This window comes from Apteryx rowi, unplaced genomic scaffold (assembly GCF_003343035.1).
Source record: "Apteryx rowi isolate R43461 unplaced genomic scaffold, aptRow1 scaffold_90, whole genome shotgun sequence".
Classification (NCBI taxonomy): Eukaryota; Metazoa; Chordata; class Aves; order Apterygiformes; family Apterygidae; genus Apteryx; species Apteryx rowi.
Window position 1 is genome coordinate 458,303 of NW_020451205.1, and position 27,242 is coordinate 485,544.

A 27,242-nucleotide genomic window follows, 5' to 3' on the forward strand; every position below is an offset into this window, starting at 1 on the left:
ATATATAACCATGATTGTGCCTGAAATTGAGGGGGACTTTTTGCATGTGTCAAATTGCTTGAAATACATCTTTACAAAGCAGTTGGAGGACAGAAATCACTAAATGTTAATAAGCGTTTATTAATTTAGATCAGAGAGTGCATTAATTTAGACCACAGGAAGCTTTGTGTGGGGATGACAGCACAAGATTGAGTCACTTTTTTTTTTAATTCACTTTTTGATAAAGTGTGTAAAGATCTAGGAACTGGTAACTCACTCCACAATTACATACAAAATGTACAGTCTATTTGGCTTTTTGTCACTGAGGTTTTTTACCATAGAAGAGGTTAAAAACAGTTTTAACTCATGTTTCTTAGCTTTCTCACTATAAAATATATGTACTAATCCTAATTCTGTATTAGAGAAGTTGTTACTTGATTTATAACATTTATATAGCTCTTTTGAGTGCTCATTGGTGAGGTTTAACTTAAACACAAACAGATTACACTAATTGTTCAGGGCCAGATTCTCCAGATCCTTGCTAGTGTACACCATCTGTACAGTGCTTGCAATACTGTATGGGCAGCACTTAATCATTGCTCTTCACGGGCCAAGGCTAACCTCCATGGGCAGAGGTACCTACTTGTGGTAGAACTGGTTTCGCCTACCAAGGGATGAAGAACTAACGAAGAGATGCTCCGTTTCATTGGCACAGCCTCTTTTACAGAACTCTTAAGGCTAAATGTGTTATTTCTATACTGGAAATATGTTAAAATAATAGACAATTACTTCAGGCAGTCCCAGAGGATATCTCTGCTGAGAAATCACTAATGTCTTAGGGAAAGGTATTTTTCCATCTTCTTTTCTGAACCTTGTCCAGAAGACATAGCAAAGCCTATTATTCAAAGGTTTTATTAATGTGCTGATATACTGCCCTCTAAGCAGTGTGAAAACATGGATGTCCACATTACAGTTTGGGAATCCTTTCCTATTCTTATTGGATTCAGTATTTTTTTTTTTTTTTTTTTGCTTTCACTTCCTTGGAATTAAGATTGAGACCTACATAAAATTAAACATCATTTTAGCAAAATCCAAAGAATAACTATATTAATGGTATTTAACTGTCATATTTATTATCTTTTGGAGTCTTTTGGCTTAAATTCTTCGGTTCAAAGTTCACAATAAAGGCGGATTGTCTATTACAAAACTACCATGTTTTTGTTAATTGCTTGCATGAAGCAAACACTGTAACTTTTGACAGTCTTCATGGTATCTCTCATTTGTCTACTTCTTTGGTAACTTGAGTAGGAAGAGTTTGCTGTTCCACAACATCTCTAGATCAGAGACACTCTTACGTAATTTCCAGAAGAATCATATGTAGTATTTCTTGGAAAGACGCTACCATATGTTAGTCAAGATCCACTACAGATTATTTAAAAACCAGTCAGCAGCAATAATTTTGCAGTCTAAACTTAGGGACAGATTGTGAACATCTAATTTCATTAGTGAGAAATCATTCAAAAGGGATATCGCTCTGAAATAAGGTAAATATTTCCTGTTCCACAGGAATATGATTTTCGCAACTTGGCATTTAATGAGCTGTTTGGGTGATGATGCAAGTAGTAGAAAGAAAATGATACACTTCTCTGAAGCAAAAACCTACCATGAATGCTCAGTCTTTCAATGTTCAGACATGAGATCATATATTTAGCCGGTCAAAATCTCTATAATTCTTCAAGCAAGTTATGTTGGTTTATACCTGCTGTGACTCTGTCCTTTAACTTTTCTAAACATAGGAAGCAAATTTTAACCATTTCCAAGTGTTCTATTAAGAAACTTCACAAAAGAGTCAGTTATCCCTGTGGGATTCTGCCTGCTGCTGCATTGCTGTTTGCAAGCAGAATGAGAATGGCCACAGAGTGCCTAAACAAAAGACCTCTAATAGTACTGGATAGCCATCAACTAATTAGTTCAACTCCAACTAAAAACTCCGGTTTATTTGTCAAAAAAATCTGACCAATTTTATTTTTGATACCAAATAGGCCATAGAAACTACAGAGCCTGCAGCAAAGATTTAATAAACTACTCACACATGCAATAAATCTTCCACTTAAAACACTGATATTTTCTACCTCTTAGTGAAGGGCTGGAACAAAGCTTGCTGTCTTACTTAACAGCACTGTTTAACTTAATGAATAATCAACTTAATTCATTCTCTGATGTGCATAAAAAATTACCCCAATCTGTATGTCATACATTATTCATGATGAGAATACAGTCATTTGGAGGGAAGGACATATTCCAAGTTCCCACTGCAGATACAGAGATGCTGTATGCAGATGAGATGTACAAGCGTGTACAGAATAGAGTATTTGCAGGAGATTACAGTGTCTGCAGAAATGTAACCATATCTGTATACTCTTTCGTTGACTGCTGATCATATTTTAAGTAAAACTGCCTCAATTAAAATAGAAAATGTCTACACAAAGCCATGGGCCAAATTCTTTCTCCCTGTTCACATTTCTATTCTGTCTATATGTATTGTTTAAATCCTGAAGCTGGACCAGGACCATGCCTCCTATCTTTCCCTTAAAAATGGTGCATGTTTTCTTTTCTACTACTGTATGTCCACTACAATACCCAACCTTCATTTTTCTCAGAACTGTAAATTATGTTATGTAAAGATTGTTCTCCTCCCAAATAATTTACTTGCTATTACCTACATCAGCCAGAAAAACTCACTGGCCCTGGATAATGCTCTGCTTAGAGAGTGAAGGGGGAGATTCAGTCAGTGGTCAGAAGTTCCCTAGCGGGAAATGGAAAGTGTGCTAATAGTTACGAACTAAGAAATTGGAGAGAGAAAGTGTCTTCTTGTCCTGCTCCTTCCTCTTAGAGCTCTGTGGCACTGATGGGGTGGCAGTCTGGTACTGGGTGGCACCTATGTTGCAAAAGAGCCGTAGGGGACTCAAAATGCTAGAATCTCAGTTTCTCCAGAAAAGCTTGGTTACTGCGGAACAGGCCCAGGTCTTGGACTCGAGAACGAATAGGCTCTGAGAGTCTTATGAAAGGATATAGTCTAGCTACAATAGTTTTACACTGATTGAGTCCCAGTGGAAATAGGGAGGAAGCACGGGGAGTGTTTTTGTATTATAGAGGATCTGCATTAGGAGGATTTGATAGTGCAGGTTATTGTACTCACGAACTCTTCTTGATAAAGACTAAGTCTGTAAAAACACGAGTCATCTGCCAATAGCTGAAGTGTTTCTACAGAGAAATATGGAAGGTTACACTGAATCAGTGAACACCAATTTATTTCAGTTTTACACCCACATAAGTCTACTGAGTTGTAAAGCATACATCCAGTAGTATAAGATGTGTTTCTATGCTTCTGTAATCAAAGATTATATCCCCTCCACTGTGAAGCTGCTACTTGTACTTTATTTTCCTTGAGGTCTTCACTGTCACAGAAGTATGCAGCAGCACCTGGGCAGAATGATGGCACTACACCCAGCTAAGCTGTCTTTCATCATGTCCCCAGGCTCTTAGGAACGTGTGCTCCAACAGTCTCATCAGCAGTTTAATCATATTCAGAGACTTAGCTAAGTCTGAAATTCCTAAGGTAACTCACACAACCACTTGGTACCCAGGTTTCAAGAGGGAGGAACTGGATGTCAACTTAAACAAGATATTTCTATATTTCTTCTGGGGAAGGAATATATCTATCACATCATGTAAGTCACACTGGAAAATAAATCAATAATTTCTAACTTTACAAAACAGAGAAATTCATATCATTCTTAAATAAAAAGAAACTCAAAATGGCAGTTCAGGTAGTTCCAATGTATCTGCTAAACTAGGATTTTTCTATAGCAGAAATATCCAACCTTGGAAAAGGCCTAGGATATGCAGACTCCTGTGGAGACTCATGAGGGCTGTATGTGCCAACCTTTCCCTTGTTAGGTAAATAAAAGTGAAGTTGTCACATGAGAAAAATTCAGACCTGTATCATCTCACGGGATAGTGAAGCTGTATCACATGCCTGAAAGTAGATGTCCACTACGTGATGTACATGATGAGGCTTGGTCATAAGGGTGTATTAGTTGCATTTTGGCCACCTGACAGAGTCATGTGATGAGGGAGGCTTGGGAAACCCTCAGCAAGAGGGAGAAAGAGAATGGGTTTTAGCCCTATTTAATGGTTTCAGTAGGTTGGATTTTAGGTAAGTCACCTGTACTATATCGTTTATTTGCTAGACAATTGCTACTTCTAAAGCTATCATTCCTTGAACTGTTCAAATCATTTAAAATACTCAAAAAGAAATATGGTGTGCTTCGTAAACTTCTCATAAAATGATTAGACTAAAGTCCTAGATTGCTAACATAACAGAAAATGCTGTCAGAAATGAGAAACGGCACACATCTGTCAGCTTTCCTTCACAACCAGGAGCACTGCTTAAAAACAAAATAAAGCTCAGTTTCTCGGTCATTCCTAAGTCACAGAGGTACTGAAGTGAACAAGAAAAAAAGCATAAAAATAATACTGCAATTCTCACAAAAAATAGTTATAGCTGAAACACTTAAGTAGGGACTGAGCCCACAAATTGCAGAATGAGTGCTCTAAACGCGGGAATCACTGGAATAGCACAGATGAGTGCTCCCAGCAGATGACTGAGAGTACATGAAGACCCTGGATTGCCAGCAGTCAAGCAATCCATGCTAAGTCATTTTTGAAAATTATGCCTACACTGAGTTTTTAAGCCTAGTCCAATTCCGGTGAATATTTGCACTGTTCTTTGCACTGCGTGAGATAGTATCTGGCAAAACAGCAACCAAGTGTCGTACTATGGGTTTTACAGGCCTTCCTCCAGTCATTCAGCAGCTCACATCATCCTCACTGGCACTTGTCAGCCATTTCGAGTAACGCAGTCCAGTTCTTAAATCTCTTTGCTGACTTCTACTAAAATATTGCATGGCATTCAGGTTTTTTATTAGCCACTGTAAAACTGTCAATCTTAGCAGACTGGTTTATCTTGCAGCCGTTCTGTATCCGCCCCAAGACATTCACTCACATTAGCTACTGCTCGTTATCACATCATAAATTTTAGCCCCTAGTAGTTGCACTTAACGCATCTACTTTCCATATATGCGGATTCAGCTGAATTTGACTACAGCAGGAGTGTTTACATAGAAAAGTTGAAAATGAAAAATTCAACTTAATTTTGTTTGATGCCTATAAGTTTGTGAAGTGCTTTTTTTAAAAAAAAGTTTGGAGTGTAGTTATTGAGAGTGCTACCCTTGTTTATAGTATTTACAGTGTTTTCTACTCTGAATTCACTGTAGTGAAAAATTGGCCTGTGAGTAGTTGCATCTATGCAATTGACTGTATTCAAGTTGAGAATAAACATGAAGGTCATTGTCATGTTTTAAATATTTCTAGTATAAACTAAATGGGCTTATGGCCATTGTCACCAAAATTACCAGAAGCAAACAACAGTGTTAGCAGTCTTGGCAAAGAACCAAATGGGAATGGAGACTGAAATGTCTATTTTCTAGACAATCTAGAAGCAATTTCTGCAACAGAAAGTTGAGGCATGTTGGCTGAGTAAGTTGATAAAGGACTTCCATCTTCAGGTCTGTCAGGGTAGACTGATATATTTGACCAAAATGGAATTACACTACAATATGAGACTTTCTGGCAAAGATAGGAAATACAGGCTACCCCCAGGGAGGCTAGCAAAAAGCAGAGGAATGAAACAACATGTATAGCCAGTAAGGAACAGGCAAGACAATTATAGAAACAAGCACACATCAATCATTCTGAACAGCCTGAGCTGGAAGAGCAACATTTATACTTATAAGAACTCTGGAGGAGTCTAGGATGTGATCGCATGATTCAGACAAGCCCCCATAACTTAAGACGATTATTTCAAATTTTTTGAGCTGAAATTTTGTATGAATATGTTTTCTTACATTTTATTTGCTGGAGATTATGTAATCTACTTGCATATCTCTTTTCTTCTTACAGTTGTTATCGCTACACATTTAAACAGCAAGCATTTAAGAGCAGCCAGAGGTTCCACAGGGAAAGTAAGCATTAGATAGAAATGAGCGGAAAAAGGAGAAATAATCTCAGCTATCTTCTGCATCATAGGTTTTGCTTAGGTTTATCTTCTACTTGTATCTAATTGTAAAAGTTGTAGCCTTGGAATTATGTGAACCTTAGAAGATTTATTTTTTGTTTTTTCTTCTTTTTGTCCTTTTTTTTTCTCTCTCTCTCTTTTTTAAAACTGTTCTATTCATCTCTGCATGTGAAGTCTGAGGCACTTTGGGCATGATCGTCTCCTTTTGCTATTACTCAGCTCCTGTAGATTTCAGCTGTAGCTGGCAGAGCTCAAGAAATGGAGTTAAGTTAATGGCCATTACTGAAATGTGATCTGACTAGGTGTTTTTTAGTGTGAGCTCTTATCATCTTTCCTGGCTACATTTTATTATATCAAATTGTCATCTGTTACATTATATGTAATTTCTCTTCCCAAATAAGGTAGAAATCTCACTATAATTCAACAAGAGGCACAAAGAGTTTAATTTTAATCTCAGTGACTAAGATTAGGAAAACACAAGTGCCCTCCAACCGTCTATTTAAACAACAATAACTCAGAAAAACAATGCTATTGCTCATTAAATATGAAAAATGAAAAAATAAAGATTCTTGTTCTGTAATATCCTATGAGGGACTCTTATTCATGTTTTGACAGAATACTTGCACAACTTTTTTTCTGTATTTTGTCAGCATGGCAATTTCACCTAGAGAGAAATCACTTCTGGATCAATCATTCATGATATAGTCAACTTCACAGCATTGTTTGTCAATGTTTAAAATCAAACATGTGAGATGCCACAAATTTCAGCAATTTTGCATATTGAATAACCCTCCTGAACCTTTTTTTGAGATTTAGAATACCTTTTATTTGCCCCTAGATGTGATCTTTAAAATTCAAGTTAAACAGAATATAAATCCTCATTCAAATGAAACCCCTCAGTGAATGTTTTCATTCCCATCTTCTGTATCTCTTAGTACACAGCAAAACACAACAGAGTAGTGGCTGGGAATCAGGAACATTGGATGCTTATCCCAGTTAAAGGACCTATGTCCTTTTACTTGCTGTATTTAGCCAAGTCATTTGATAAACACTGGGATAATAATACCCCACTGTACAGAGCACCTAGTGATTTGTGCCTGACAATCCTGTCATAAATATCACTAGAAAGGCAAAGCTATAAGCAATCAGAATGGCAAAAAAAAAGTTCCCTTGCTCCACCAGTTTTACAATGGATTTCTTAGTTAAGATCAGGAAACAAATAAATGCCATAGATCTGCCTTCCTCATCTTTGAAAAAGCCATTTGTTAGACATGATTCTATTTTTTACCATTAACAAGGTTAAAAAAAATTTCATGGGAAGACAAAGTGTTGGTTTTTTTCCTTTCTTTTCGCATATTCTTTATGGGGTAACATTAAAAAAGTCATTGATCTGGAGATTATTGCTGCATCTGTACTACATAATACTGATCTCAGAATAGCATATAATCCAACAGAAATGACAATGCAATTTGGACATAAAGAATTAGAACTTGAATATCCCTACGCAGAGCACAGAATAAAGAAGAGATTACAGTCTTTTCGTCTTCTTGCAGGGCTGAACTAGGGTGTTCCTTTTATGGCTTAAGTGCAGGAAAGTGAGAAGTAACTTATTTTACATCAGGAAATCATTTGTTAGTGTTGAAATTTAGTGTAAACATGCAGTGCTGAGGCACCTCTGTAGCCAAGGATATTACAGGTAATGCTTGTCAGTAGGAGTCCTGTTCTCCAAACCTGTCTCCTTCGTTATCAGCTATTAGATTGTCTTGTGCTGTTGACTGAGGGTACAGCCTCAGTTTCATGGGGATCCTGATCTTGTGCGAGAGCAAAGATACTGCAAGGTCAACAGTGTCTACTCTGGACAGTGGAATGTCAATGGCCTAATTAAGCTGTTCGTAAATTCAGACAGAGATACAGGAAAGCAAAACAAGTTTTTTAGCAATCCATGATGGCAACATTTTTCTTTTTTCCTTTTAGTTTGCAGATTATCAATCAAGCTTAAGACATCGATCCAAGTAGAGACACCCCACCCTGTTTCCTAGAACTGGCATCCCCACTCTCACAAGTCCTGTCCTCAGGTCTGCCTGTGCCCGAATGAACACCCCTGAGGCTTGCTCAGCAGAGCTCCTGCTGAAGTAAACCCACTCCTCAGGTTTCCTACAGTTCCCACTCCTGCTAATTGATTCAAGTAGGGCATCGAATTATCTTATTCCACTATGCTAGCACAGTATTATTGCATGCAAATGTGTTTCTGTCACCCGGAGACACCTTTGGACTGCATCTCCTACCTGAGTGGACTTTAGCTAATCTTAACCTCATCGCTTATGAACAAATCTATTTTCATGTTGTAAATGTGCTTTTTGCTGAAAGGTGTTGGTGAAGATAAGTTATATTGTCTCTGCATACCAGTTTTACAACATAAATAGGCACAAATATGTTCCTTACTATTTGCCTTTGCTAAAGACTAGACATGATGGCAAACCATTGTATTAGGAAGGAAAAAATAATCACTGATCATGCCTTGCTGGAAATGAGATTGCATTGCTGGGAATCATACTGTCATCACACTTAGCAGCCACATTATAGCCCCTATCTTCTGTAAAGCAAGTGATGATTAGGGGAACAGTCAAATATATAATTAAAAACAGTATAGCATGTCTTTTTTTGTTTATTCTGAGTATATCCTTACTTCTTGCTCCTTTCAGATCATGGAAGGATCATTACTGAAATGTTTATCAGACAGAAACATGTCTTGAAGAAAGAGCTGAATGAACAGAGGATGGCTGTTTCACACACAGCTCTTTAATTAACTCATCATGAAGCAAACTCATTCACAAAATGAGTGTAAGCAAATAGTGAAAACCAAACTGTTTGGGTTCTTTTTTTTAACAATGCTTCTGATTTCACTTCATTTTTAATGCATGGTAACCAGTAGTAACCCATGTGTTCCCAGATAAACTAACTTATATCATGCAAGACACTGTTTGCACTCATGCTCATGAAACAGACTGTGCAGGGGTGGTTGTGGAGTTTAGTCCTGATCACAGGGTAGATGTGTGATACATTAAGAGTGTAAGTGGCAAGTTAATGTCTCTATGTCAGCTGAGCAGGAAAATTGTCAACAAGTGTGTCTGAATATACCCACATGTAATTTATTTTTTTCCGATAAAGTGGCCTGTGTTGGTTTTGTTATGGAATTCTAATGGACTTTCCTCTGTGGTTGGTATTATTGGGATGGCTTCATGTCCGGAGCTCCTTAATTCTGAGGGTGTGTGCATATCTTAGCTTCTGGATAAGGATCATCAGCACCTCTCTGTTTATATGCACCCAGACAGGATTATTCAGTGGCAATTTTCTGACCTTTTCATCCCACAAAGTAGCACCTTATGTTGTAGGAAGTCTCTTCCTTCATATTGGAGCTGAAGAAAACTTTCCCCACAAAAGAGTAGGTCAGGACATAATCTAATAGTGCAGTTAGAGCTATATTTCAGTCTCCCATTCTTAAATAAGAGGATATTAGCTGCCTTGTTCAGAGGGAATGGCTGGTTGTGTTTCTTCCCACCAGTGAAGGCAACAAGAAAAACATTCTTTTATTCGCAGTGCCCCATGAAAGGAGCTGCAGAACCTTTTCCCATGGTAGATATCAGTGGTATTCTGCAGAGAAGATCTGATACATTCTGTAAATATTTTTCAAATAAATTATTCAATGAAATATTTTTAAAAATCTCTTCCAAAACTGTTACTTCTTAAGTTTTTCTGATATGAGATCACTTGGCAATGGAAAAGCATATCCAAAAGCATTCATGGATTAAACTTCAATATATCTCAGAAGACTGAGTGATTATTATCAGGCAACAGAGTAAGAAAAAAAACAAAAGGTCTCTGGATACTCATGTTGTAGAGTGTAACTGTTAGGGGCAGAAACTGGTTTTCACAGAGCTGTCAGAGGAGCCAGGTTTCATCAGGTAGCATCTGAGCTGATAGATCTTTATCTGCAGAATTCCTCTTCCATCTTTGCATGGTAAAAGACTATCAGGAATCAAGTTTCAGTTCTACACTTCTGCTGCTGCTTTCTGACTTGGTAGATTTGCTCCTTCCATAAGCCTCGCATGTTGTGTCCCTCACAAGGCTGTGTCTGTATTAGTGTTTTGGTTCAGAGCAGTAGAGCAGTCCTGAAGCAAATCTCTCAAGTATGTGACGACTTTTTACATGTTTGTTTAGTTTGCAGAGAGACTTTGGTGTGCAAAAATTAGATGCCTTTAAGAGGAAATAAACTGGAAGCCCCCATTTCAGTTATACAGAGAATGGGCTCTGGTCCCGTGTGAAGACACAAAGATCCCATCAAAGACTTATCCTTTGGATAAATTCAAACCACTTGCAGGGAAGGACATTTGGTCCAAGGGTTAGACTGGTGGTTCCTCTTGTTTAAACAACTGAGCATTTCTGAAGGCAAAATTCTTTTGGAGACCCTCTAGGTGATCTAACCCTGACACTGAAGAAATGAAGAAGGAGGCTAACACTATCTCAGCCAGTTTCATTTTTATATACTTGCTAACATGCTTTTACACCTTTGCTCTTTCTTCACTGGTCTGCGTTTCCATGTTACATCTGAGTTTACTGTATATGTTGCCTATGTTAGATACTGCTTTGTTCTCTTTGTTACCCCTAAACCAGTTTTGTCCAGGTCTGAATTCTTTAACTGACCGTTGGTGAGTTGTTTATAGCTGTGGGGTGTCCAGTGCCAGCCTGTGCCCCATCTCATATCACCCCATACCCGTACTCCTCTATGCTACATCCCAAGTCTCCACTTCTCCAGGCTGTGGCTGTCGTACCAGGCTTGCAACCCTCTACACGCCATCATTGTGTTAGAGTCTTCTTCTGCAGAGTAACTGCTTGCTACCTAAACCTATGATTGTGCCGTGCAAAGATAAATAAAAGTGAAACAAATTAGCCATAGACAGCTGGTCAGTTAGAGAAATTGCTGTCACAGCTAAACCAAGTAAAACAAAGTTGCAGGGAGGTCAAGAAAAGTTCAGTCAGAGCAGGCCTGACAAGCCTCAGTCCTGAGGCCTTGCAAACTCAGCAGAAAGCTTATGGCCTGTTATTAGCAGTGGCAATGCTGTATTGCAGGGCTACACAGTTATAATTCATAAATGGCCCTTCCAGGGTGATATTGATGCAGAGTTGCAACCTGTTCCTTTCCTATTTATGCCCCCAAGATGACAAATATTTCTCAGAAAGAAATGCCATGGTATAGAAAAAGATGTGAAACATATGCTTTGGCTATCTACTCCATAGAAAGAAAATCTCACTATCAATTATATTCAGCTTTTTATGCAAGAACTTCACATTCTTTTTTGAAAACTGGTGAATTGTTTTAATGATGATAACTAATAAATAATAAGCTGACTCAACAACTTTATTGAAAAGAAACTCAGGATGGGTTCATTCAGCTGGTGTCTTATTTCTCCATTTTTGCCCCTTCTATCAGTCTCCGATAAGTAAAAATGTAAGGCACATAACATGCAAATTCTATGTAGCTCTCAGATTTTTGACATTTGAGTGGGCTTGACATTAGGCATAATGATCATTGCAAAGCCTGTCTTCCAGTCCCTTATATTTAAGTGCGACTGTTAAAGCTAGTCAAAACACCAAGAAAGTAGGAGCAATTCCTGTTTCTCTCTCTCTCTCTCTCTCTCTCTCTCACACACACACACACACACACACACACACAAACATATACTTCCCAGGCTTTTCTTTTTTCCTCCAGAAATATTTTGGTACACATTTTCTGACTCTCCCTCATAAATATATTGGAATTTTATTTTATTAATTGTCATTGCTCCACTTCTGATCAAACAGGGAAGTTTGTTGTTGCAAAAAGAATGAAATTTTTAAAGAGAAAACTGCTAGGAGCTCAATTCAGAAATAGAAGATACGCAGGGACAGAGAAAGGCAGATGCTTCATAACTCAGAAAGAGGGCAAGAATCAGAACAGTAACAGAGTACAAGCAGAAGCTAAGAAAGGGCATGTGAGTGAGTTTGATTAATGTGTGGAACTGGCTACTAGGGTTAGAAATAGCAGTGGATGTAGCCATAAACATGTTCCAAAAATATTACTAAGCAAAACTTCACAGAGAACAAAGATTGCAGGGTACAACTATTACTGACTTATTTCTGAAATTCCTAGAGGGGCAAAACCACATCAAGATCTCAGAGATGCAGACTCAGGTAAATAGAGTTTCAAAATACATTTAGCAATAGAATAATGCAGAATGCAGAAGATACCATGGAGAACTGTGCAAAGTACAGGAAGAGACACAAAGGTGAAAATGTTTCCTTCAGTTAGACGAATTATGTAAGAGGATTTTTCACCCCCCGCCCCCTTCACTACAGCTTTAGGCTGTGGCTAAATCAATGGATCCAGCAAATGTGCTGCAGAGCCTTCTTCAAATGTAAAACAAAATGTCCATGTATTCAGAACACAGTGTCCAGGCCCCCAAGGTTTCCATGGCCCCTTTTTCAGAGCTCCTGGGGAGCATCCACCAAGGCCACTGTGCCAGCAGTAAGCTTTAAAGGTGACCGGGCATGAGGCCAAGCAATGACAAGCAGCTGCTGCTTTCTGACATTACTAGCTTGCCTTGCATTAGCCCAGCCCCAGCCTTTGGGCGCTCCATTTCAGAGACATCAGCACCACATGCACATCGTGTCATTTATAGGGGCCGTGGAGTTCATGAGCCCTGAGGCAAGATCCATGAAGACACTTTAGGGCAGCAGCACTGGGTCTCAGGCCAACTGAGCATGGGGTAATCGGGAAAAGGCGAATGGTTTCAGCCCCCTGTTCCCTGTGGGTACAGAGGAATTGCTTTGATTTGATTTGGTACAGCGGGATCTTGAGTAAAAAATGTAGAACACCTGACAACACCAAGATGATTCAGAGATTACATTGGTCCTTGGTGGATCTTATCCAAATTGCATCGTTGATCTTTAAAAACAGGAAGAGTCTTTTCATGGCTAGAGTGAATGTCAGATGGGGCCATCAGGTGAGGATGGAGACCTGAAAACTTGGAAAGAGGGAAAAATTCTAAAATTAATGCAACATGAGCAGAAGCTAAGGAAGGATTTTGTTTGTTTGTTTGTTTGTTTTACTGCTCAAAGCCTATCTCCCATATAGATAAATCCATCTTCAGTTTCATTTGCTACAGGTCTAATGCTTTCTTCTGAGCCACAGACTTGTGCAGAATACTTGGCAGAGTGTTGCTGAGAAGCAGTTCCCCGGGAAGCCAGTGAAGCTGGAAGCTTCTAAATGCAGTTTGTTCTCCTGAAACTCTTGGAACTTTGGCGAATATGCCTGAAAATATTTTGTTAAGTAAAGAACAGGTACTATGCCAAGCCCTACAGTTTTCCAGGGAACATTCCCAGTAAAATAATTTAGAAGAGATGATATAACCTGAATACACGTATTGGCAATGTTGGCGTTTTTTGCTTACGTCTGTCAGATTATGTTCTTCACACTGCTAACTGCTCAGTATTCTGGTCCTGATGCAGAAAACCATGCTAGTAAACATTTCAACAGAAGTAAAAGTGCTTTCCTGGATGAAGGCCAGAATGCTCAGAACCTTGCAGGATTGCACCCATTTAGCTGCCTCTCAGCCACTGTCTCCCAAGCTGTCACTGGCAGACATGAAGTCTCTCTTAGGGAAATACATTTTTCATGTGCTGTGTGGAAGTCTTGCAGGTAAACTAAAATGACAAGTCCTATTTAAGTCCTATTTAAGATTTGTACTATTTATGGTCGGACATAATTTGGTTATTAAGCTTCCAATTTGTTCATTAAATCTTTTCATTACTATTTTATTGGGGAACTTAGAACATTGCACATGTAGGTAACACAATTATAGATAACAGATGTTTCTCATTCTTTAATCCAAATACATATTACAACAAATTAAATCACTTCTGCTGCTTATCTAATATAGAGAGAATAAGATAGATACTGCTTTGGGGACCGTAACAGAATAATTGATTTTACAGATATAGTATGTTTCCTCTTTCTTTTTCCCTTAACAAATGATATAATTAAAGCTGCAAATAATTTTCTCTTCTAATACTCTATAAAAATCTTCACACACTTAGAACTTTTTCAAAGTTGCCATGTGAGCTAAAATTCTTGGTCTCTGGCCAAAGACAAATTTTATTGCAAAGCTTAAAATAAAATCCACTTTCTGAAATCTTTAAGGTTAAAATTATTCCTATTCCCCTTTCAAATCAAATCCATATATGGTTTGTTTTCACACAGATAATCCTTAGACGACTGAATAGTAAATTCTGGAACTCATTATAGAAATAATGCTTACTGAGGAGTCTACCCAGGGTCAAGTGTTAAAAATGGTGGGATATTAATAGCAATGAATAATTTGGAATTGGTTAATGCTCTTACTGAGAAATGAATGCTCTCTAGAGGCAGTGGTGGCATGTTGTGAGAAGAAAGAAACACTGTCCTCACATGGGGAAAATACAGGTATTGTAGTTCTACAAGTTGTTTGACATCAAGGAGGCAGAGTTGTGGCTCTGTATCAAGACAACCAGGGGTAGGGAACAGTATTTTTATCTTGCCCATGAGTGCCTCTTAAATATGGCTTGGAGCCTGATTAATTACACTGGACTTGGAAGTTAAGAATTTTGCCTTCAAGATTTGTAGTGGTTTAATCTCATGTGCTACATTAGAGATTTATTAAGGTTTTAAGTCATTTTAAGCACATACTTTAAGTCTTTAAAGCAGCTTAGTGAGGTTTTTGAGCCTTTCCTTTAGAAACTAGGAAAATAAAATAAGAAAACATTATGAATGTAATGTTGATTGTCCTTGCCCCAAAATGCTTACAAATATCCATAGATGTTTATTCACTACAATGCAGTCTTTGACACTAGTTAGTTATTTTGGTCCAATAAAAAAGCAGCAGTATTTATGTTTTTATTCTAAGATTGTCAAAGCATTTTACCACTGGCAACCTTCTCTTCTTCCAAATCCTCATCTTCCAAGAAAATAGTGATTCATCTATTACCTTACAAAACCAAACTGTAATGCACAAACAGACTTGGGTTCACAGGCTGTAGGAACAAAATGCATTACTTCAGTTTTTTACACAGAAGTGGAAGGGTGTTTTCTCAGTTTTCAAGTTCAGCTGCTAAGACAGTTCTTGGCTGTAAATGCCATTACATGGATCACAATCCTCATCTTCTCTTCCAAACCCTCTTACCGCATCGCCACTCCTTTCACCAAAGCTGTTTACGGTAGGGAGTTACTTTGGGAACTTCTCTCTGCTTTTACTGCATAACCAAGAACCACTATCAATTTTCTCATTTGTGTTCTCCTAAGAGAGCTGAACCTCCCTTCTCTCTAACTTCCAAAACATACACACAACCTAACTTCTTTTCATACAAAAGGCTGCCCTGCATTCATCATCTTTGTTAATTTGATCACATAGCTTGTCTTTCTGAATCCCAGTGCTGCTTTCCTCTTTGAAGTAGTACTGGGCTTCTTGTCACTATATTCAAAACATTGTGTAATTCTAATTCTATAAATCACTTCTGTATCTCCTTCTCTTCTGCACTCTGTTCATAGTGTCTGTAAAGTTTTTATTCTCCGTATTAAGTCCCTCTAAGAGGGACTCATCTATATCAGTGATTCACCTCTAGAGAGTCAAGCTGACTGTAATTTGAATTGTATATTGATTATTTAGTGGTATTCTTCATTCACTGACATTCGTGTGCTTGTTTGCCCTTAGACTGGTATCTCTTTGGAGCCATGACTTCATAATTGTTTTTTAAAACAGTGTCCATTGCCACAAATAAGCATGAGCTAGCGATTTGAATATAGAACTGCATTATTGACTTTTTTAGGTCAGGAGATTTGTTTTCAGCACACAGAGGCAGCCTGAGTGCCTAAATTTAGGTAGAATGGCCCTTTGGCCTATAAATGTTGAAACCAGAGATGTAGTTCAGGATATCAAAAAGTTATGATGATTGCGGCCCTCTTAATAAACCATTCTCCTTTACCTGCTCCAGTATTTGCTGTACAGCTGGTTGAAGCCCTTTTAGTATTAATCTGCAGTGTGAAGTCTTTTGTGTCTTCAACAGTTTGTGGAGAGGAAAAGCAGAGCACGTCCTATAGCATCCTTTTATGGGTTCTACAAGAAGTGGTCAAGAAATAACTGATCTCTTTATCTGACCATTTTGGGGATAATTGAGTGTGGTTTGGTGGCACAGTTCCTCTATCAAGTATGCATGGGCCAGAGGGTCCCAGAAGTGCAGTAGTACTTAATAATATATTGAATAACATATTGATTAGTTTAATAAGGCTTTCTAAAATTGTCTCATTAATATGAATTGTTCTTAATTGATCTTGTTCTCATTCTTTCTCTTTTTCTCTTTTCTCTGGTGAAGTAATCTAAGGGACATTTTTCTGCAGGATAAGTTAAGCGGAAGTGCAATTTAGTGGATAATCCTCAATCTGTCACAGCAGTCAGACTTCTGTTTATATCTGAAGATATCTTACTACAGATTAACAAAAGCCTCATATGACTAGAACATGCTATTTATGGTACACAATATAACATTGAATCAGTATTGAAGAAAAACATTCATTTTCTGGTATCACCCACTGATTTCCAGGGAATTCTGTCAGAGGGTTATTTTCTGTAAGCATGAGATCGATCCTCTTTAAAATGCATTTCTCATCATCACTCTACAGAACCAGAAGTAAATGGCTCGGAGACCAGCTAGCCTTTCATCTCAAGGGTTCACACTAGAGTCCAAGATGACATTCAGTAAAAAATACAATTTCATACATGATTACCTGCATTGTTTGGAAAGAGCTAATGAAAGCATAAAAAATAGATAACTTCTTCTCATTCCATTCCTTTCAAAATGCTCATTATTCTCCTTCATTTTTTAAAATAGTTTCTTGCCACATATTGACATTTCGTTTATGGTAATAATCCGTATACGTTGGCTTGGGTTTTGTTAAAGTGTGATTCCTTTAATGTTTTGCTGCCTGTCTGCAAACAGATGAAAGTCCCATCTTTTACAAGTAACATTTAGTTTCATATATAATGACCAGATTTCACAGTTAGGCCTACACATTGTCTTGTACGTTAATAATTATGTGTGAAAATGTCCTTCAACAAAATCTGAAAAAATATAACTGATCTTGTAGATAAGAAAATTTGACTTGCATATTAGTGTATACTTAATAGTTTGTTGCACTGAGATTCTTGTATAAATAAGTGAAATTCTATTACCTGCCATCACTTTGCAGACATAAGAGGATAATGTAATGATTATTCTGGGTCAAATCAACCATATATCTTGCCCCATATCCTGCCTTTGACAAATGCCCATAGCACAAACCTAGCTAAGAGCAAAAGATCAGGTCAAGCATATAGTAATACTTCCCTGGTAAAACCTCTCGGCTTCCAGAAACCTGCAGCTAGAGATTTCCTGTAATGAAGTGTTGCCACGGAGTTTAATGGCCCTTGATGTATTTTTCTTCTTTTTGAATCTATATAAACCTTTGGGCTCCGCAGCTACTGTACTGAGTAGAAAGAATACTGTTTTTTGTAAGTTTTCAGCCCAGCCAATGATGCTTTCATTGGGTGCTCTATGTTCTTTATATAAGGCACAACAAATAATGCTTCTGTAGCCAACTTTTTCTGTGTCACTTGGGACATCCTGTGGTAAAGCATTATGCAGTTGAGATAGCCTTTTATATGGGAAGGTGTTTGCTTGATTTCTCTTACGCTTATGCAGTCTCTGAATTACTTCTCCCCACTGCTGGCTTTCAGCAGCACCAAACCCTCCTCTTCTTTTCTGTGTAACAGAAGTTACATTAAAAATATTACCCAGTCATATAAATAAGAGGATTTCACTGTGTGTGAGACTGAATACCCATTATTCAGTCTGACGAGACTCCTGTATCAGATTCTAGTCACAACTATACGAATACCCCAGAATCACAGTAGATATAATCCTCACTGTTCCCTCAATTGCTTTCTCAACCTACCACTTTCACCCCTCCTTTACCTCAGTTTATCTTAGCCTGTTGGCAGATGCTGGGACTTGTGAAAATATGTACCCACTATCTCCCTCTGCCTACTCCTTTTCCATATGGATGAAAAAAATATTATAGTTTTCATATAAATTCACTCTCACATTGAAGGAGATGGTTACACTTTCTGATATAAATGAATTTCTAACACTTTGCATGACATGTTTAAAACCAAATAATATTATTTTCTAGTTTCCAAAGATAAAATTAAATGGAGTTTTCTCCACCTTCTAGCATAAAGCAAAACTGAATTTCTTTTTAACTAGAGGAGTCAAACCAAGCAGATTACTTCTGGACATCATGCATGGAAAACTGGATCCAATTCAGAGAACAGCAAAGCTTCTACTGATTGCACTGGAGCACTTCTGACACAGGAATTCACCTAAATAAAATGCCTGTAAGGATAATATGCCTCCATAGGTGTATACATCAGGGAACTGAGACTCTCACAGTATACTTTTTATTAGCATCATTATGGTTGGGGCCATAATCCAGTGTGAAATGGAAACATGCAATGAACATTAGGTTTTAAGCCATCAGAATTGAGTCTAAAGTCTAAAATCAGCGTGTTTAGAATGGCCAGTTTATGCTGTTCCATTCTTATATCACTTTTACCCTTCAGATAAGATACCTCTTCACCCTATTTTTTCTACTTTGGATATATTCATTGGTGCAATCGTATTCTCTAATTTCATTAGTGCTCAATAAGTTTGCATTTAGTCTCATTCTGTGAAACAGGCTCTTCCTTCCCTAATAATCCTTATAGTTACCTGACCATGGTGTTGGACTTTTTTTTCTGGAACTTGTGGATCTTTATTGGTTCTTCCTGCAGGAATTTAGTGTTTTTATTCAACATATAGTGCATGTAACTTGTTCAAGGAAAACAACCTCCAGCTTTGAGTCCAGAAGTACACCTCTAATTCTGGTGAAGTTACTTGGACATATATTTCTATCATCGTTTTTTACATCTTGTCTAAAAAGAGATAAACAAACATGTATTTTTCACTTTTACTGCCAGAAAGTCTTCCTAGATTTTGTTCAGAACTTCCATTCACAGAAAATAAGTCCTGTTCTTTAATGGAGAAACTCCTTTATGTCCAGAGGGCCAGCACAAGACCTATACACCACTTAAGATTAATTTGCGTTACAGTCTGTGAGCTGAAGTGGAGTGTAAATACTTGATACATATTGTGCTAATCTTTAAACAGAATAAATTTCACCCTGATAGAAAAAAAGTGTTTTATAGCTGTTGTAAATCAGTTAGCAGGAATGTAGGTTGAAAGCTTTTTGCAAAGAGTAAAAGCATTATGCAGTGTAAGAAACACTTCTTGAAGATTCTTATTGAGTTATAATCTAACTTTGGGTTATTTCCCAGTTCTTACTTAGGAATACACAACTACCTATAAGAAATCATACTGTGTAGGTCCTGACTTTTATGTCAGCAACAGACTGACTTCAGTGGGTCAAGCAGGGGATAAAGCTAGGCCCATCATTTGAGGAGATTCCTAAGATTGCTGAGATTTTCATCATTAACTATAGGATAGGGCATTGATTTCTCAGCAAACATCACTGGGAAAATGGACAGTCAAATCTGTATTTAAGGGAGTTTATGGTACAATAAACATGCATGAAATATGTACAGCACTAGAGAGGCGAGGAAGCATGAAAATTTTAAAAACTTCTGTTCTAAAATCCCTACGTTAACCACTTATTATATATATATATCTTCTAAGCCCAAATTCATATGAAGTCAGCCCTCAGGTAGCATTGTATGCTTGATTGCAGTTTTCACATAGTCTGTCTCTTCGTCTGTGTATGACTGTGAGTGTGGCTGCAGTTACAGGCATTTGCAAGGCCAAAATTCAGACTCCACCAGTGAAGCAGAGAATCACAGTAGACTCTAGTCATTCTGTTAAATGCTTGCAAAAATAATCAGATGATTAAACAAACTAGTACCCTAATACACTCTTTGTATCTAGGAATATATAAAATTTTACTGTTTGAGTGGCTGAACATAATAAGGGAAAGGCTACAGGGTGCTGAGCGAGCTTCAAACGGGCTAGTACATCTCCATGGTGCAGGACAGTGCCAGCCATTGACTTGGGTCCTTTAAACTGCCTCTGTTTTGGAGCTTACCTGAACGTATCTCAGCAAGGTACTGTACTGATCAGCACACACCCTAAGCAGGCGCATGAGACAGAAATATGAAAAAATCAGCACAGCTCTCCTATAAGCATGTTTGATGGTTACTACTCACCACTGTCTAATGCTTTATCTAATCCTTTAATGATTTATGCTTTCTATTCACAATTTAGTTCTTTGAGAAAGTGGTGGTTATTGCTTAAGTATTTAAGATATAAGTATAATGGGACTGAGGCTTGGAAGGAGTTTCCTTTGACCAGACATATACTTCCTTTCTCTTCATCTATTCATTCCTATTCTGATAGGAATGAATTCTGATTCCAATTCCTGTCAAAATAGGAATGAATAGATGAATTAGAAAAGGAAGAATACTTCCTTTTCTAATTTCTAAGTGACCGTTATAGAGTATCTTGACATACCTCAACTGAGCAAATGGAGCACAAAGAGGAAAAGAAGGCAACCACAATCCAAGTCAACAAGATTTTTTTCTGGATCAATACAAGCCTACAACACTTCAAGCTTAAGACCCAAAAGCATGGTTTGGAAGGCTGTGGAGAAGACATACAATATGAATCATATGGAAAATGTTACTTTAAAAGATTAGAATCATTACTAATGCTATTTTTTCTATAGTTAGGTATAAAATTGTATCTTAGACTTTTCATTTTTATTAGCAAGTTTTACTTCTCAGATTTTCGGAGATTCAACCTTTTTCTGACTTTCTAACATCTCTTGGCATATTCACTAGAGTGATTTGGAATATATGAATTTTGGTATGCAAGTTATGGCTAAGTGGTGTAGTCATTGAAACAAATGTTAATAAAAGGGCTTATCTCACATTTCTAAACTTATATACTTGCCAGCAGGGAAACAGTGTCTATATTTTATGCTCTATCAAGTTATTAATAATGGGATAGTGAGATTTTTAGTTTTTTAATAGTTGTTCAAATTGTTGTTGGTTTAGATCATTGTTTTTGGTAAACTTTGTACCACAGTAATGGTTGTTTCAAGTTCCTTCTTTGAATCAGTTGGTAGCCCAAGACGAAACGTGGTATTTGATAGCAGTCAGGAATGCAGCATGGCAAGGAAAATCTCAAAGACAGCCTTGCCTTCCTTGCCACCCCTGAAATGTTCACATAGAGTGAATAGGCTGCTCCCAGACAGCTTTCAACTCTGTTGAAACAAATACTGGAGTACCTGGGCCAGTCAGCACTAAACCTTCAGTTTCATGGTAACATAGACAATAATAATAAAGTCATAGTTGGACAGCGCATAGATTCACATTTTCTGTCATGATATTTTGTTTACTTAGGACCATTCCTTGTTATTTGAAAAATCTCCTGCTGAGAAACTTCTTATTCCAACAGTGCTCCAGGTGACTTCTATGGGACATCTGACTTAATATAAGTGCTATACAGTGTGTGAAGGTATTGGAAGTTAGTGTTTGAGAAACTACAGCGGCAGAATTAATACCAAACTGATGTTAGCAACCTCTACAGTAATTCTAAATGGCTCTTCAGTTCAGGGATATTCATGCCCCTTTTAATCATTGTTATTACATCTCTTACCATACAGCGTAAGAACCCAGTTCACACTGCTAGTGCTCTACAAGAATAAAATATTTTTATTTATTCCCATATTGAGTAACTATGCTAATAAAAATACACATATGTGCATATGCACAAGAGTATTTTGGTGTTATTATGAGTGTTATGAGTTATAATTTGTGCTTTTTTAAGCTAGGTCTTGCCAGTTTTCAATTTTAGGTATCTAGCTGCAGCATAGAAATATTGCCATGTGACTACTTGGGCACTGACCAGTAACAAATTAAAAGTATTCACAGTCCAACATTTCACAGCCAGACATTACTCTGCACTGTGTTCATGTGATTTTTGCTGACAGTTTGTTAAGCCTAAGGACTATGCAAAAATAACAAACAAAATGTATATGTAAACAATGCTTAGATTATACCTTTAAATTTGCCAGAAACTTTGTTGGTCAAAGAGCTGTATTACAGGTAACATACGCTAATTTCCAGTTATAAATTCAATAAATTTAATTACATATTAGTCCCAATTAAACCCCATATCAATGAGTGCAAATATTAAACTATTTTATTTACTTTTCTAAAGTGCTTCCTCTAAAACCCAGTATTGTAATGCACAACCTTCAGAAATGCAGGCTTTCACTGAGCCACTGCTCCAGTCGGAAGGAGGACTGAACAACGCAGCAAAGGCAAGGCTGAGTGAGAGGCTGACGGGGGAACTTCATGTGGGAAGTTTGCAGTGCGGTACAGAAATAAACTAGATGAAAGCACTTCTTAGTACTTCAGTGTGCACAATTGTAAGGATGTGCTCTGTCCGTGTGATAAAATCAGTGATATAAAATTATTTTAAAGGTAAAATATTGCAGTGATGTAGCATGACACGTTCTGAATTGAGTGAAATCATGGTTTGCTGAAGTCAGTGCTAGGATTTGAACTGCTTTCAGTGAGGCTGGAATGATACCCTAACTTTTCTTTTCTTTCTCTAATCTTTTAAAATGTCAATGAAGTGCAACAATTGACTTCTGCAGAGAATAAATTGTTTGTATCAATATGGGAAAAAAGCTCTGCAAAATATTAGTAATCTATTTTTATCTGTTCAATTACTTGGCCAAATTCTGCAAGTACTTAAACTTTTGCACATACTCTGATTGATGTCAATGTATTTATTCACGTGCATAACATGGAGCACGTATGTTAGTATTTGATCACTTTGGCCTCTAGGAATTTGAATGTCCAAAACAAATGACACATAAGGAAAGGATATTCAAGGATATTCCCCTCCCTCTGAAGTGTTTGATGAGTTTTTAAGAAAGTCAAGCTTTCATCCTGGTTATAAATAAACAGTATCTAGGATCAACTTTTGTAACTCTGTCTTTGTCCATAAGTTTCCAAAACTGGTATTAAGGCTGCTTCCACCACAGAAGGAGAAGGTTGTCCTGATTTAGAATTAAAATCCTGTTTTCAGGTTGGTTCACTAAAATATTTTCGTACAGCACTAAGAAGATTTTTTCCTCTTTAATCTTGTCTATTTAATATTTCTTGTCTGTATACTACTTATTCCTTAAAATATGAAGTCAGGAAGGTGTCAGAGGGAAACATCTCAGCTATCAGATGGTTATGAACAGAAACCAGAAGCTTTTGCTGAGATAAAACATTAATTTCCATTACAAAGAGTTTCTTTCAAAGCTCATGAAAGAATTTTGGGAAATTCCTCTCAGGCTATGTTAATCTGCAAGATGACTGAAAAGAAAAAAAAGGGTTAAAATAACTATTTGGGATTATTGTAGTGGAGGTCTTATAGTTAGATAATCTGAGATCCTGTGTTTGTGTAAACAACACACTTTCCAGTGGGAAAGAAGGGAGAAACACATGAAACAATTTAAACAGAGGTGTTGTCACCTCAGCTGGAGACCTCTACATTATTCAGGTGAACTGCTTGCTTGAAATCCTGTAAAAGTTCATTTTCCTTTGCTCTATTCATAGTGTTCGTAAATAAGTCTTACAAAATCCGAGAAACCTTACAGCTGTCTTACTCCAGATAACAAAGTATCCCTCCTTGTAGGCTCTCCAAGTTTTATTTCACTTTCTACTCCATTTTCAACCATTTTGCATTTCTTTCCACAGGAATTCTTCACACAAGCTTTTTTGCGTGAAGAAAATTATTGTAAAAAGGAGCAACTTTTAATTTCCCTGGCCAATAGTTTTGGCCTTTTAATTTGCTTAGAAATAAAATCCTACCTGTACAACTACATAGTCTCATTTTTCTTAAGCAAACCAACTAAAAAGCAAACAAACAGAAGTCACTTTTTAGTGTGGTAGTGTCCAGGGGAAAGGAGGGGAGAAGAAAAGGTGAATGTGAACAAGGAACCTGTCTGGAGACAGCATTAATAACAGAAAAGGGAGCAGGTACTAACTTTAATGTATCAATGACAGCAGGGCTTGTGCAACTGTGAAGAAAAAGTCTATATCACTTGAAAGGCCAGGTACTTGCAATGCAGTATTACTTTCTCATCTAACCTGTGAAATGCACAGTCCACGAATTTGTGCAAGAATGCCTAGTTCAGCGTAACGCTTGGCACTGCAGCAGTGCTCACTCCCCCCCAACACACACTTTCTACTCATCCGCAGAGAAACTCCTTCTTCCTCTGCTGTTAAGATTTTTACCTATTTGCATTTATGTATACAATACACATATGCAGCATGCACAGGTTTTCTTCCACCAGTATGTGTGTCAGTGCGTGTGGATAAATGCTGTTGTAAATATTTGTCTAATATGCCTGACTCTATGACAAGCAAACACTCTGTTACCTCCCCTGGCTTGCTCCATCAGCGTTAAAAGCATTTTGCATGTGGGGAAATGCAGGCAGCACTCAGCTGCCCCTCTCGGGAGGGCTGTGCAGAGCCTTGGATCTCTGTCCTTGGTCCTAAATCCTGGCGCCGGCTCGGCAGGGATTGAAAAAAGGCACAGCGCTTGGGAGCCCGAAGCCCAGGCACAGCCATGATGCGGCTGCCTAGGTGGAAACGAGCACGGCAGCACTGACATTCTGCCCGCAAAACACAGCGTATGCTAACTCCGGGCACCGTAGCACACAATAATGCAGCGAGAAAAGCCTTCATTAATATGGCATCAAATTCCGTGAAACACCCGGCACGTACCACCATCATCTGCACCCGCTGCTTACCCTCCCTGTCCGTTTCAGAGCAACAACAATGTAAGAGAAATAAAACACTGAAAGATCGCAGCTGCTAGGAGATAGATGAATGTAATGCCACTATCCAAACCTTCGGCATTCGCACTACAGCTCTGCGAATTTGCAAACAGCATCTTCACCCCCCAGCCCTCCCTCTCCCCCCCCAACAAACAGAATCAGAAAGCACATCTTACCACTGGATGAGAGAGAGCAGCACAAGTGCCCACACCATCATTTTGAGAGAAAATGCAGGATTCAAGAGTGCAGTGCTCCCCAGGCTTGTTGGATTTGGAGGAATCATCTCTGTTTTTCTCCCCCCCTCTTTTTTTCCCCTTTCCTCTTGGTTGCAGATGGATCCGTCCCCTTCTTTAATTTTTTTTTGGTAGTGGTTCTCCCCCCCTCCCTACCAGGTCCCGTCAGTGGGATGATACATTGCGCCCAGCTGCGGGAATTAATATGCAGGGGGGCAGAAATTAGATCTGCACAAGCCCTTTGCAGATATAATCAAAAAATGTCAGCTCAGGCAGCAGGCAGCAGCTTCCAAATCTAGAGGAATAATATAACTGGGAGGAAAAAAAAACTCACACACACACACTCGCAGAATAAAAACAGTTAAGGGAAGGAGAAACACGTACACATGCACACATTTACAGGACCACTCACACACATGCAACAAAATCCGGTGCACCAGGAGAACGAGTAAACGAGAGGAAAAAGAAAAGAAAGAATAAAGCAATGGAGCTTCTGCTTGAATGCAGATTAACTCTGAGGTCAAAGTGGAAATGATGCACTCTGCTGCAGCACAGATTAACACATGCGTGGTGTCAGCCGGGGTGCTTTTTAACCTTTGATTACACATATGCAGGCAGCCTGGATTTTCATTTTGGAAGCGAGAAGGAATTGGCAGGCATAAAAAGGGAGGTTGGAAGGAAAAGCTTGCCCTACGCTGCTGAGCATCCTCATTTTTCTAAACAGCCTGGAAATCGTGGTTGCAAAGGGGAAGAAAAAAAAGGATGGATCGGGGGAGTGGAAAAGGGAGGGATGGTTGTTGCTAAGTAACTCAGGAAATGGGGAAAGCAGCATTGGTGGAGTCAGTATGAATGAGGTGATTTAGTGTGTGATAGGATTAGGGAGAATATGCAAGGTTTTCATCTCCCCTCCCCCTAATAAAATCAGGCTAGACAAATACAGGAAATGCCTCCTGGAGAGAAAGGAAACAATAGGTGGCTATAAAAGCTGGACCTTGCTGAATTTTGGAACCAGCATCCTAAATTCCTTTGTCCAAACAGGCAATTTCAGCTGCTATCAGGGAAGTAACAAAGTCAGGGAACCTTATCCAAGACATCCAAGAGGAAGAGTGCCTCAGGCAGGCTAGAACTGGCACTTGGACCATGCCCACACTAACAAGTTTTTGACCTCCCAATTTTTGCTGCCTAAATACAAAGCAAATATAGACAACCTCAAACCTTCCCAGGCCTGCTTACAAACCAGAAGATTAAGGTGCAAACATAATTATCAGGAGCTGGGTCTGCTGACCTCATAGCGCTTTAATTTGAAGCCCATCCCTCTACTCAGTTCAAGGAAGAAAAAAAGAAAGATTTCTTTTAAATAACATTCAAATGGAGAGCAAGTGAAATGCTCCCAATGGAATAAAAGCATCAAGATTTTGGTCTGGGCTTAGTCTAGCCTTAACTGGATTTAACACCTCAATCCTACTCCAACCTGCCAATAGTCGGGCCAGTCTAGCAATTCCCAAGGTCCAAATCCAGAACAAAATTTGTGCATAAAAAGTAGGAATTTACAGTATTTGGTGTCCCAGAGCCTCAAACCCCATAGATACAGCCTTCAGTATCAAGCTACCGATAAAAATATTTTTGACCACACCATATTTTTAAGTACAACAGTAGGAGATAAGTCAACATTATTAGTTAAGTGAAATACATCTTGGTCCTTGGCTTGTCCTTCTGCTATAATTCAAACCCAGATCTAATACTGACACTGTATGTTTATCAGTGTTTCCAAGGAAAGTAACAAGTTCTGAGCCTAATTCTTAAAATTTTCAGTCAATGGCCCTATTCTTATATGTCACTTCACTAACCTGTGGAATACAGCCAGTTCTGAGATAAAAAGCTATGAAGCGTT

General features: G+C 38.2%; 1 protein-coding gene across 1 annotated transcript in view; it reads right to left on the bottom strand.

Moving 5' to 3' along the window:
- Positions 1-26,038, bottom strand: part of GABRG2 (gamma-aminobutyric acid type A receptor gamma2 subunit) — a 72,288-nt gene extending 46,250 nt beyond the window's left edge. The window contains exon 1 of the mRNA XM_026091336.1: positions 25,295-26,038. Coding sequence (XP_025947121.1) covers positions 25,295-25,401 — 107 coding nt within the window. The 5' untranslated portion in view covers positions 25,402-26,038. The remainder of the gene's footprint in view (positions 1-25,294) is intronic.
- Between the last annotated feature and the right edge of the window lie 1,204 nt (positions 26,039-27,242).